Here is a 13,839-nt window from a genome sequence, read left to right on the forward strand (position 1 = left end):
TTTAAGAAATTATGTATTGTGTCCTACAGTGATGTATGGTCTTAATGAAACCTTAATGACCTTAATGAAACAAATGGTGCTGAACTAACTTCCTCTTATCCTCCCAAACGTCCATCACCTCCAGAAATGCCTGCACTTTCAATTGTTCCCACTCAGCAAAGTCTCCAGCAGAGCTGTCTGGGAGATGAAGGATGAAACCCGGAATGCTCAGTGCTGGAGGAGTGCAGATAACTTTTTCAGTGCTTGCAATTCAGTGTGAACAATGTAGTTCCAGCTGTACCTCCCCAGGGGAATGTTTAGAGCCCGGATTTGATTGAAGTGCTGTAAATTAAACAAAGCAACACTCCCTTCTCTTTGCTTGGCTCTTTGATTTGAACGTCAGCAGATGGGAGTTGGTGATCTGCAGGAGCCAAACATTGAATTTCTTGGTTTGCATTGTCTGCTGCTCCAGGAACAGCCTCAGGTGTCAAAGGAGGAGTTGTCAGTGCAATGGCCAGGCTCTAGAGCTGGCTCCTCAGAGTGCTGGGGGCAGCTGGATTTGTCATTAATTCTCTTTAGGGACACATTTTTACTGGTGAAACACTGTGGCTGACTGCCCTGGGTGTGCTGGAGGGAATCAGTGTCAGAGGAAACAGTGCAGGTGTCATGAGTAACATCTGCTGCTCCTGGGAGGGACTGACCTGCCTTTTCTCATCTTCTACACTTTGAACTGGAGTTCCTAAATCTGTGTGGGGAAAATACCCAACTTTTAATGGCTTGTTATAAGTGTGTGTGATGAACACTTAGAAATTATTTCCCATTTCTGGGAACTCTCCCTGGAACTCTCTAAGAATGCAAAATAGTTTGGATACAGGAGATCTGCACACACTATAACCATTTTTCATTTGCTGTGGTGAACTGACCTTTCATTATGTAGTTTGTACCTGCAAAAAAATACCTGTATTTTTTATAGTTTAAGTTCACTGAATATTTTTCCTCTACATCTATGGGCAGGAAGTTAGCTGTAACTAGCAGAAAGCATTTTCCCAGATACAATTCCCTAAAACAAGACACCAGTCCCAAATCCTATTGAAAATCTGACTCTGAGATTCTTACCTGCACACCAGGTGCTGCTTCTGCTCCAGGAAAAGGTCAGTAAATAAACCAATAAATAAATAAATCACCTGCTGGGTGTTAAACTGTAAGGCATGTTTAGCATGATCCCAGTACTGAATCCTGAGCTTGGCATACAAAACCAGCACCATGCAAGGAGGAGAAGTTTTAATTAAGACCAGCTGAGCCCCAGGAGGTCTGAATTAGAGAAATTAAAGCACTCTTAACACAAAGTAAAGCCACCTGGGCTATTTGGAAGGTGCACTCATCTGTTTTACTCACAGAAGTGACCACAGAAACACTTTCCTGAAACTTCTAAGTGTGCAGCCTGTTTCTGCCAATTTTGAAAACTGGATATATTCCATCACCCAAGACTTCATCCTTGTCCAGACAGAAGAGTTTAACACAGGCTGTGTGAGGTGGGCTGTGATATCTGTTATTCCCCATTTCTGTACAAGTTACAGGGCATACAAGCACACCACTGAGTTTCAGAGAAACTCCTGGAATCCCAGCTTCTCCCCTTCACACTGATGGGAAGAGATTTCCACCTCTTTTGGCAGCTGCCTTCTGTGTGCAGTGTTATCCAGGTCACTTATTCTAATTTCCTTTATTTCCTTCATCTGCTGTTTTTTTCAGCATTTTGGCTTTTTGAGGGTCTGCCACTCACCAAGCTGGTCAGTCCATGGAGCTGGAGAATCTGGAATTCCCTGAGGCTTGGAGGGTTTTAGATTTTGCTGGTGATGTGACAGAGAAAAAGGGACTGTCTTTTTTTTCTACAAACATATTTTATGTTAATGTTAATGAGGGATGAGATCTAAGAGGTCCATGTACAGTTCCTTCATGAACCTTTTGAAGTGTTTGTCCACGTTGTAGAGAAAAAAAGGAGAAACAAACAGAACATTTTCTGTTCTTCAGCAACTTCCAACATTTTTATTCTTTGCTTCATCAATTCTGGTAAAGTTAGAGAGTTTTGCAACATGCTTTACTACTGAAACAGTGTGACTTTAAATCATCCTGACCTTACAAAATTACAATCTTTACTTAGATTTGTCATTCTTTGCAAATACTTGGTGTATTACAGGAAAGTGCTAAAGAATCAGGTAGATATCTGTTCATTGTACCAATAAAAAGGCAAGAATGTGCTGCTGTAAATACTTTTCCAGTGAAGAAGCAGGAAATGTTTAGAGCAGTGTCCTCACTGCATCCATCGAGGCACTGAAAGCTACTTAGGAAACATTACAAGAGATGAATCAACAATCCTGACAGTGCAGAGGGGATTACAGTGCTCTGCAAGCAGAGGAAACAACAAAATCTGACTGCACAGCAGCTGTGAGCTCTCACAGTTGCTGTTGGGATAAGGAGCAGGGAAGGATTTGGCCAGGAAGTCATTCTGACAGCCCTGCAGGAACCTGGGAAAAATGAACACCCAGGTTTTGTTTGTACAATTTTTAATTTAAAAAAAACAAAACAAAACCCTAAAAAAAACCCAGTCTTAAAAACCTGGTTAGTCCCTAATGTGAATTGATCTTTGTGTGTAAGTTGACTTTGGTTTTAAAACAATTAATTGGGTTATGTTTTCCAAGCTTATGTCACAAGCTTATGTGTTACAACAAATAACACAGAAATATTTTCCAAGGCATCTTTGGGATGAAAACTTTAGAAGTATTTTACAAAAATAACAAAAAATAAATTACTTTTTCTTTTTAAACTAACAGCTATAAAATCCGTGAACCAAACAACATATAACATTGACATGAGATGAAATATATTACACTAAAGGCCAGTTAATTACCACAGTGATATGAGGCTTCAAGTAAATGAGGAGGCACTTTTTGGCTGAGCAGTAGTCACTGATTCAGTGTAAAGTCCCAACTCACAGAAACACATTAAACAAAACTGCTAAAGCTTTCTAAGGTTCAAAATTCCTAAAAAAAAAAAAAAATAAAATAAAAATAAAAATTTTAAAAAGTGCATATAGAAAGGCAAAGAGAAAAGGCCACAGAGGGCACCAGGTCTGCTGCTTCCCTTCCAGGACTATGGAGTTCCAACACAGTTAAGGCTTCACACAGCAGAGAGGAGCAATAAAACTCCAGGAACATGGGAAAACAGACACAAGGAAAGGCAGCAGCAGGTCAGATGAGAGCAAGTCCCAAGTGGAAGAGATTGAATTCCACTCTGATTGAAGGGAGCATTCAGTACTTGCAGAATGCCAGGCATTGGTATGTGTTGTGCTCTGTTCCAGCCCACGTGGAATGGACTGAGTGACCCCAGCAGCACAATCTGGTATCCTCAAGATCCTCAACACCTAAAAGCTAAATCTTCCACCAAACAAAAGGAGGTACTGTCATGGAGGGATTTAAGTACCAGTACATTAATAGGTTACTATGAAATATTGCTATTAAAGTCCCTAACATAACAAAGAGGAAGACAGTAAAGGGCATCTCCAGCCATAAATTACATATTTAGAAGCACTATAAAAAGCATTATTGACATTTAATATAATCAAACACACACACATACTAGTGATAAGCATATCTAATAGAAGATTGTATTAACTGAGAGGTTAAAAAATTTAGAAGGCAGCAGTTTGTGGCACTCTTGTAAAGCACAGTGTGTTTTGGGCAAGAGAAGCACAGCACTGAGTGGTCCTTAAGAAATCCCCTCACCTCAATGAGGTGCAAAGTTCTCCAGCTGGAAGACCAGGTCTACAGCAGCATCCACATCGGGCACGATGTGGTCTGGCTGCACCAGGGCGGGGTCGAAGCTGAAATCCCGGTGCCCGTGGAACACGCTCCCGGCGGCGCTGTCCCGGCTGGGCAGGGGCGCCTGGCTGCGCGGGCTGTACACCCCGGTGCACACCAGCACAGACCTGCAGCGGGCAGCGGCCGCGGCTGCCAGCTCCTGCTCCCAGCCCAGGCCGGGCTGCTGGTCCTGGGAGAGCAGGGCAGGGGCTCTGCCGGCAGAAGCCTGGGCCTGGAGGCGCGGTCGGGGGCCGGTCCTGGAGCTCTCCTCCAGGTAGCGGTTGTACAGGTTAGCGCCGTACACATCCGTCATCAGATTGTCCCTGCCAAGGAGAAACCTGTCAGCACCTCCCAAAGGCATTCCTACAGTTTCCATCCAACGGTTCATTGTGTACTTAACACCACTTTATGGGGAATCAGGCAGACAGGGAGAAGTCCAGGCTGTTATGAATAGAAAGTTATAATTTTTTTAGGTTGCAGAGTTAAAAAACAAGTCAGACCAGTTGTTGTAAGTTAGTTTCACTGCCAAAGAAAAGTTCTTCAATTACCTGTTAATGGCTGGTGATTAACCATTGTCCCCCTGATGCTGGCCGCTTGCCAGGGAGGGACACGGGACAGACCCTCCAAGTAGGAGGAAAATAGCAGTGACATCACAGCCAGTATGGAGATGAGAAATGCATTGCGCCCCGGATTTTTACAGTTTTTCCCAGGAAAACCCCTAAAATCACGAGCCAACAAGTGACTTAAGTAACGCCTAAGGAAGGGAGCGTAGTCCCGTACCTGCTTGGATCCTTTTTGTTTCTCACCCTAACCTGAAAAGATACTGATTAAAGAGACACCCTGGGGTGTTAAACAAACAAGCCAGGAATCTGCTACTCTCCCGTGAGGACGGAATCCCCAGTTCTGCCTGCAGACCAGCGGACAAAGCTGCATCATCCTCCTCCTCCGTGCCACTCCTGGGAGCAGCGGCGGCGTGGGCACGACCCATTCATTTCTCCCCACCTGAGCTGATTCTTCTTAATAAAGGCATTAAAAAGGAGAAAGATCTCCTGCCCATTTATTTCACAGCCCAGCAGCTATTTTACTGCACCGTTTTCATGCAGCATGACAGGATAAAAATGAATCACTCTCCATACTGGGGCAAGGGGAGAGAAAATCAAGGTATGAGCAGCCCATGAATGAGCTTATTATATTGCCAAACATCTTGGAGATTCTGAAACAGTCTTTAATACAACGCAGCTTTATCTTCTGCTCTGAAAAGGGTTCTATGATGTGGCAGCACATGCAGTAGCATATGACCAACCTAAATGACCTCGGAGATAAAGTCTAGCTCTGCAGTCTCCAACTGTCCTTAGGTCAAAGGCAGTTGGTGTTACACCACTGAATCTAACAGAATAAACACCCAGGCAAACCCTTTTTTTTAGATTTACACACCCTATTACAGAAAAAAAAAATCAGGAGAAATCTTAGCTGCATATAAAACATCTTTTGTGCTTCTGTAGAAATTACACATAAAAAGAGCAAAACATAAGTAATTTTTAAGATTAGAAATGCCACAAAAAATATACCATAGCACCAAGAAAGTTAGATGGTCTTAATGGTAGGAGAAACAAGCTGGTAAGAGTTGTGTGTTTTTCTTGGCTGGCATTTACACTGCGAGTAATTTCCTGGTGTATTTGTCAGGCTCAGGACACCAGCCCCACAGCACAGAGGGTTTGGGATTTCCTGCTGTGCCTCTGGGGCTCAGCACAGCTTACCCCACAGCATAGAGGGTTTGGATGGGCTGCTCCCAGCTCCTCTGCAGGGCCTGGGCCCGGATCAGGTGCTCTGCATACTGGTATGTCAGCCTGCTGGGCTTGCCCATCAACGCCTCGTACTTCAGGTCTTTGCCAGTGATCTTCTTGTAAATGTTTTCCAAACAAACCATGAACGTTCCGTGCCCAAACCTACACAGATATAAAACCAAACCATCAATGTTCCATCCCCAAACCTACACAGATATAAAACCAAACCATCAATGTTCCATCCCCAAACCTACACAGATATAAAACCAAACCATCAATGTTCCATCCCCAAACCTACACAGATATAAAACCAAACCATGAACGTTCCATCACCAAACCTACACAGACATAAAACCAAACCATGAATGTTCTGTGCCCAAACCTACACAGATATAAAACCAAACCATCGATGTTTCACCCTCAGACCTACACAGATATAAAACCAAACCATGAACTTTTGATCCTCAAATCTACACAAATATAAATCCAAGCTCTGAACATTCTGCGTCCAAACCTACACAGATATAAAACCAAACCATCAATGTTCCATCCTCAAACCTACACAGATATAAAACCAAACCATGAATGTTCCATCCTCAAACCTACATAGATATAGAACCAAACCATGAATGTTCCATGCCCAAACCTACACAGATATAATACCAAATCAAATTACACTAAGTACAGATTTAAAACGTCAAACAAGGCTTTTTTATTTCATTACTTTTTAGGAATAAATTGTGTCCGGCAATTATCAAATTCCACTTAGCAAGCAACATTTCTGCAGCTGGTTCACTGAAAATTTAGTGCTGATTAACTGAACACCACAATAAACCCACATTACTGGGATGGCACAACAGATGTATCTAATTTTAAAATTGCTCACTGGAGGTATCCTGGCTGCCTTACTGCAGCCTGAAGCCATCACACATACATCTTTTTCAATGTGCTAGTGAGAGATGGCCTCTGCTTCCAAGGACTGGTATCTGAGCAGATCTTTGACCCAGGACTGAGGCAGCAACCAAGTCACAGCAACAAGTTTCTATTTCAAATTACAGACTGAGGGGAAGGGAGGGGAACCAAACCTATTAAAGAAGTACCTTCTGTTGAAAGAAAAATCAAACAAAACCACTCTAATAGGTCCTGGCACCTTGTTCTGTGTGTTCTACTTGTTTTTCCTTGTGCTCCTTAAAGAGCTCACTGCATTGTCCTCAGCTCAGAACCACTCACTGCTTTCAACCAGCAGGGTCAGCTCTTTACCCTTACAGGAAAAGAGAAATACCAAAGAGGGACCTAACGAAATGAAACAATGCCCTTGATAATTTTTTCATTTTTGCCTTTGAACCGAGGCTCTGAAGGCCCTCAGGAAAAAAACTCTCTTTCTCCATTGTTCTGGGAGTGAGGAAACAAAAGATTTAGTGCTTAAAAGCAGCTTTTCTCTTGAGATCTGATTTCCTGGATGCAATAATGCAGCCAGCAACCAGGCAGCATTAGCTGAAAGTGCATTAAGATGTTGCATTCAAAGCCAAGCTGTCAAGCACTCTGTATTCAAGTGCTGACTCTGAATCCTACTGGAAGAATGAGGAAGCCCCAAATAAATCCCAATTATATGAAAAAAGCACTTGCCTTGGGGACTGTGCCTCGGCCACCCACATCAGGTCCATGTTGCAGGCCAGCACAGGAATGTGAGGGTAGCTTTCCTGCCCATAGGGATTTCCAGGGTAGCCACTGGTCAGCAGGACGTCAATGATCAGCTGCAGGCTGGTTTCCCATCTGACTGGCTCCCCAAACAGCACCACAGCTGTGAGGAGCACAGGCACAGAACAGTCGTGGAATTGTTAACAGAGCACTGAGTCTCTGACACTGGGCCTAAAACTCAGCCTAAAGAGACTGAACAATTCATTTAATATAACCTGGAAGTGATCACATTCATTTAAGGGCTTAATTTATCACATGCCCATCCAGTCACAGAAATCTCAGAAGTAACAAGACCCCACTGCAAAATCTACAGCTTTAGGAATTTTGTTTTACAGGTGAAGTTTCTCCAGAAATTACAATATTAACTTCTAAATTGTATTTCTAAGTCTCCCACAATTTATGAGTTCCCTGTTTACATGCAGTATTTAAATACAACACCAGAGATGTTGAACTCTTCATCTCAGAAGAATGTTCCATGTGCCATTTCCAAAGAAAATGTGGATGTTGTTTTTAAAAATTGCTTTGGTCTCCAGCAATAATCTGACATGGATATTTTTAAATCCAAAGGTCCAATTTCTACTTTACTGTAATTCAGATGAGAAGAGAGTGTACACAAGACCCTTCTTATACTACAGCTGCATCCTGACTATTGTAAGAACAAGACCAATTATTTATGAATAATGAACATCAGCTCATTCCTCATTTAAGAAAGGAGAGCAAAAATAGCCTGTTAAAGGCAGATGAAGAGGAATGGAGAGCTCATATACCCTTCAAACTTCAAAACCCAGTGGCTGAAAACTGCACACATTAAAAACCAGCTTTACAACACATGATACTTTCAAATGAATGACAGATGTCATTAACAAGGAAATTTCAGGATTGTCTCAGACAAATTTTCAAAGTGCCCAACAATCTAAAAATAATTTATGAAAATAAAATAAAATAAATATATTTCATTTATTAATGGATAGATGTAAGTTAAATAAAGATAACTGACCCTCAATCTTGGGAAGCTCCACAGCAGATGGGGACTGCAATAAGAAAAAAGTGAAAGTTTTTTACAATATGAAACATGTATCTTTAACAGAATAAATTCAAGCACAGCTCCCACATCTGCCTCCTGCCACTCCAAGAGGAAAAGCACTCTATATTGGTGTATACCTGATGTCAGTTCACTCAGAAACTTGTGTTTCCTCTCTGGAGTGACATCTCTGGCACAGGGACAGCAGTGACTGTGCTGTGCCTGCACCTGCCTCCTGCTTCTCCTGGGCTGCCTCTGGGGTATTTTAACTCCAGTTGTTAAAATTACTTGTGTCGTACTTTTAGTTGTTTAAATTACTGTTTGATTAGTTGTTTTAGGTACTTGTGTATAAAAGTATGGATGTTTATTTTTCCACAGGAGTAAGAGGCCTCCAGTAGTAACAGGACATTTGAAAAAGAGTTTTTGAGATGTTTTTCTTTAACACTTCTAATAAAGAATGCACAGTATAACATGTAGTAATATATTTGCTAAGCAATTAAGAGTCTACACTTCATTATTTACTCTCTGAGGTGACAAACACTTTTACAGGTTCTTGACCTTCCCCACCCACATGGGTGAGGAGCCCAGCAAAAGGTGCCACAGCTGAGCTGTGGGCTCTGTGAGCCACAGAGAATGTCCTTACTCCAGGTGGGGGAAACCCACTTTGTAGGCTGGCCCTGAACATGTACAGCACACCAGCTATTCATTTCTGCTTCAAATTCTGCACAGTTCAACTGGAACCACTGTACCACTGCTGACATTTAAATACTGCTATAAACAGCAAAGGGAGTCCTTTGAGGGAAAATTATTTATCTTCAAAGCAGTCATTTGCAATCAAAGCAACCCCATGGGCTAGAAACAATACCAACACAATCATGCATTCAGGGAAAAGCTTGTGTTATCTTCCACACTTTCTGAGGAAGCTAATCAGCTTTCCAAGACAGATTTTGCATTAGGTATCTGCATTAAATTGTGAGTTTTCCCACAACAGCAGGCTATAAAATCAGGGGCTGGGTTAAAGAATTACTGCTGAGAGAAAAGAGTTGTTCTTGAGAATGTGTAATAAAACAAATAAGGAAGCAGAAAAGCAAAGTCAAAATACAATATAAGAACAGCAGCATTAGCCTGGTGGTTAAATATTGATCCCTGTTAGAGGATGTCATGCAAGGAGCAAACAGAGAAGTCTGAAACAAAAATCTCACTCACCAGGACATCGGGTCTCCTGTCATGGTCAACTGCGTCGAGCAGAGGGCGTTTCTCCCGCAGGGTGTCAATGGTGATGGGCTGGCAGAAGCCAAGGCTGGGGCACGCAGCTAAGGACACACAGCTGCTCACAGGGAAAGGTTTCCTAGCTGCTCATTCCACCTTAACCACTTAATGGTATTCAACTGACAAATTAGTGAGCAGTGAAAGCAACATCAAAGACAGGTTTTCCTTCTGTGAGGCAAAAAGGTGATCGTCTCACTGCTGATAAATGAGAGACCAAAGTTCTTCTGTTTTGTTTTCAGTCCTCCCATCTACTTCTCTCTTAGCCAAGCCTAATGAATTTTAAATTTAGAAATGCATTTCTAAGAGACAATACCTTTCTTCTCAGTTTTGTATTTCAAATACAGCTTATGCTTAAAAATTGTATATGCATTTTTACAACTTATTATTTACACCAACCTTAATGAAAATCCCACTAAAGGAAGAAGTGCAGAAGGGGCTTAATGGAAGCCTGAGCAAAGCTTCTGCAAAATTAAGGTTACCAAGTTACAGTTTGAAATTTTAATACCACCATGACATCAATATAATTCAAGTTCTTTGGGCACTTGGTGTAAAACCACATTCAAAACATAAATTTGGCACCATACTAGGAACTATCATTACTATTTATTACTGCATTTGTTGGGTTCAAATATTTGATTTTTCATCATTTTCATCCACAAGATCCCCTGAACCTGACTAAGGAAAACATGTGGACAGAAAGTTGTTGGGTTTTTTAAACTCTTTTTTTAAAGATACTCTTGAGCAATATCAAGAAGGGGTCCTTGTCCAGATACCAGGACACATTTTTCATGATAACGCTTGAACATCCGCAGAGGACTGTGTGACATCATCACTTGATCTTGGGAAATCTGATTGGGATTTAAAAACAAAAGGAGCCTGTTGTATTTCAGAGAAGTTGTTTATACATCGATTCAATTAACAGATGTGACAGATTCCAGGAATTACACAACAGTCAGCATTTTCTCCTTTCACAAATGATGTATTGATAATATGTTAGGAAAAAATAGCTTACTGACAAATTATCACACATAGCCCTTTCAGCTTCCAGCTCAATTCAACATGAACAAGCCTTTCTCTCCTGGTTTTATAAAATCACCAAATTAATTTGGAAGCAAACAGGGAAGGAGAATCAGAAGTGGTTCCAATTGTGGGCCCTTTCTAAACTGCAGCTCTGATTTAATTGCACCAGATTATCACCTTCTTTTAGTTTACATATCCCCAGCCCTTCAACAGGACAGGTAGTAACCAGTAAGGCTATTATTCTGGAAAGATGCTCCCGTGAATCACTACTTACCATCCTTCCAAAGAAAAATTGGAAAAACCAGTGCCTTTACCAGTGGCAAAGCCATTAGCTTTGCCCAGCACTTTTTACTTTCAGCAAAGCGTGTCAGGGGGCTTAAGGGAAAACCAGACCTGAGAACTGAGCAGCACTTAGTGGAAGATAATACATCTGACACATTTAAGATGCTAATGGACTCAATGGGGTTTAGGTGACTCACTGGAACCCCCAGCAGGTGAGAGAGCTGGTCAGCCTTTTTCTGGCGCAGGCAGTTCCCCGCGTTGGTGACGAAGACCACCGGCACCAGGAACTGTCCCTGGGAGTTGACCAGCTTGCGAAAGGCTGTTCTGGCAGCAGGAATGGGGGTCCTCCCTCGCACCAGCACCCCATCGATGTCAAAGAGGAATCCAAAGGATGGCAGCGCGCTGAGCTGCAAGGAGGGATGAAATCAGAGGCTACGTTAGTTATGCCTGTCCTTACACATATTTAATAGAGTTTACAGCAGCTACAGCAACCTGAGAACAGACACCTCCAGTAAGAGCAGGGGATCTACAACATCTTAATGTGCCTTATAGGCACATCTTCATGCTAAATACATGCTGACACGAGGAGCACCACAACTCCCTCTGCCTTATGCATACAGACTCATGAGAGCCATTTTGCCTTACAAATAGTTCCAGACTATTTCAGAAGATGGGGAAAAATTAACTTAAACTGATGCCGAGAGGTACAAAATACATGCTGCTGTGCCAGTGAGTCACACCTTAATGGTTTGACCCCCACAGAATATTAACAAAATATGCTAAAGTAAACTTTTCAGCAGTAGGCAGGTCTTGGACACGACTATTGTACTTGGCTGCTTCCTTACAAGGTGTTTGTAGTAAAACTGTTCTGTTCCACAAGAGTTTGATGACAGCCAAGTGACTGCTGTGCTCCTACTGTGGCCTCAGTCCTAGTTTCACATAGGGCAGGATAATTGGGAAAGTCAGCACCTCCTTGCACCAAGGTGCCGCTCGAGTTACTAAAAGGTATCTGCTTGCTCCTTTGAGGCAGAGAGGAGAGTGAGGAAGGATGAGCTGGGTGACAAGGGCAAGGAGCAGAGACAGAGAGAGGACTTGCTGGGCAATGAAACTGCTGCTGAATCAGGCTGGAAAGCACGGAACAAAACCTATCATTTAAAGCTCATCTCTCTCCCGAGCCCAAAGCAGGAACCCGGCACCTTGGGATTTATTGTCTCCACACAGCCTGCGCCCGTTTCAGGAAGCTACATCAGAAATAACCCAGCTGCTGCAGAGATGCTGCCAAAGGCTTGCTAATAAATGTACAACAGCCTTCCCAGGCTTTGAGAATGGGTACATGAACCTGCTGAAACTACAGTGCTATTGGAATAATTCTGTAGCAGATGAGATCCTTTACGTTAATTTTGCGACACATAAAGAACAGATGTATAGATAACAGATTACAAATGGGAGTTTTACCGCGAGTAACACTAGCCGGAAGAAAAAGAAAGTATTAAAGGGGGGAAAAGCACTAAGGAAAGAGCTGAACATATATATATATATTATAGATTTCATGATAGATAGAGGTAATGATGCCAACAGCTTTGTTTCCCTTTTGACCCTAAAGGAAATGTTGGTGACAGGAGCGCTGTGCCGCCCCGCACAAGCAAAGGGCAGCGGCCGGAACGAGCTTCCCTCGTTCGCTCTGCGAGCCCAGAGCACACGCAGCCCCAGGACGGGAGCTGCGGCCGGCAGTGCCCGGGGAGGCGAGGATGTCCCCGGGCATCCCGGGCACGCCGGGCGGCCCGGCTGCGCCCCGCGCCCGTTTCGCTTTCCCTGCTCCCCGTCCCGCCCGGCCCGGCCCCGCTCACCGCGCCGTGCCCGCTCCGCCCGGCCGAGGGGCCGCTCGTCCCGCGGCGCGCCGGGAGCCGCGGCGGGCGGGCGGCCCCGAGCAGGGCGCGCAGCGGCGGCAGCGCCCGGCGCATGGCGAGCCGAGTGCGGGGCCGGCACCGCCCCGCCGGCCGCCGTGAGCTCACGGCAGCGTCACTCGCGTCACGGGCCAGCGTCAGCCCCGGGCCCGCGGAGCAGCGCCCTGCCGCATCCTCCGAGCCCGGCCAGATCCCCCGGCTCGGCCCCCGGCGCACCGCGGCTGGCAGCAGCGCGAAGAGCAGCCGGTACAACACTCCGAGCAGCCGGCACAACACTCCGAGCAGGCGGTACAACACTCCGAGCAGCCGATACAACACTCCGAGCAGCCGGCACAACACTCCGAGCAGCCGGCACAACGCTCCGAGCCGGGAGATGCCCAGTGTTCAGTTTAGTAACATTCTGTCTACCCTGGCCAAGGGATGAAGGGACTGGAGCATCTCTCTTCCGAGGAGAGGCTGAGGGAGCTGGGCGTGTCCGGGCTGAGAGGGAAGCCAAGAGGATGGAGCAGGCTCTGCTTGGTGGTGCCAGCCAGCTGGACACGAGGAATTGGCAGGAAATGATGCCCAGGAAGAATTTCTTCCCTGTGCAGTGACTGAGCACTGGAACAGATTGTCCAGAGAGGGTGTGGAGCTGTCTCACTGGAGCTACCCCAGAGGTGTCTGGACAAATCCTGTGTCCTGTGCTCTGGGATGGCCCTGCTGGAGCAGGGATGTTGGAGCAGATGCCCCACAGTGGTCCCTTCCAGACTCACCCATTCTGTGATTCATTTTTTGGGAAAAAGCCTAACATGAACAAACACCACCGTTCCTCAGCTCTGCACCCCTGCAGCTAGACTTGAAAGTGAGACAAGCAGCACAAAATATCATTAGATAATGGATACTCTGCAAAGCTGTCTCTGTTTATCTTGCTCATCTGTTAATGCAGATTAGGTAAATCCACTTATTTCCTAGTGCTGCCAGCAAATATTCCTCAGCCCCCTCTGACTGTGAGGAGAAACTGATCCTTCAGCAATTGCACTGCACTCACC

At 44.4% G+C, this 13,839-nt stretch overlaps 1 protein-coding gene across 1 annotated transcript; it reads right to left on the reverse strand.

Moving 5' to 3' along the window:
- Window positions 1-1,250: 1,250 nt before the first annotated feature.
- On the reverse strand, window positions 1,251-12,885 carry LOC135307751 (haloacid dehalogenase-like hydrolase domain-containing 5). Its single transcript, XM_064432187.1, has 8 exons — window positions 12,755-12,885; window positions 11,105-11,314; window positions 10,341-10,453; window positions 9,543-9,636; window positions 8,313-8,346; window positions 7,244-7,418; window positions 5,591-5,779; window positions 1,251-4,156 (listed from the first exon to the last, which is right to left on the reverse strand). The coding sequence occupies exons 1-8, from the start codon at window positions 12,866-12,868 to the stop codon at window positions 3,760-3,762; spliced, it is 1,326 nt and encodes a 441-aa protein (XP_064288257.1). The 5' UTR covers window positions 12,869-12,885; the 3' UTR covers window positions 1,251-3,759.
- Between the last annotated feature and the right edge of the window lie 954 nt (window positions 12,886-13,839).

The sequence above is a fragment of the Passer domesticus genome, chromosome 9, assembly GCF_036417665.1.
Source record: "Passer domesticus isolate bPasDom1 chromosome 9, bPasDom1.hap1, whole genome shotgun sequence".
NCBI classification, from domain to species: domain Eukaryota; kingdom Metazoa; phylum Chordata; class Aves; order Passeriformes; family Passeridae; genus Passer; species Passer domesticus.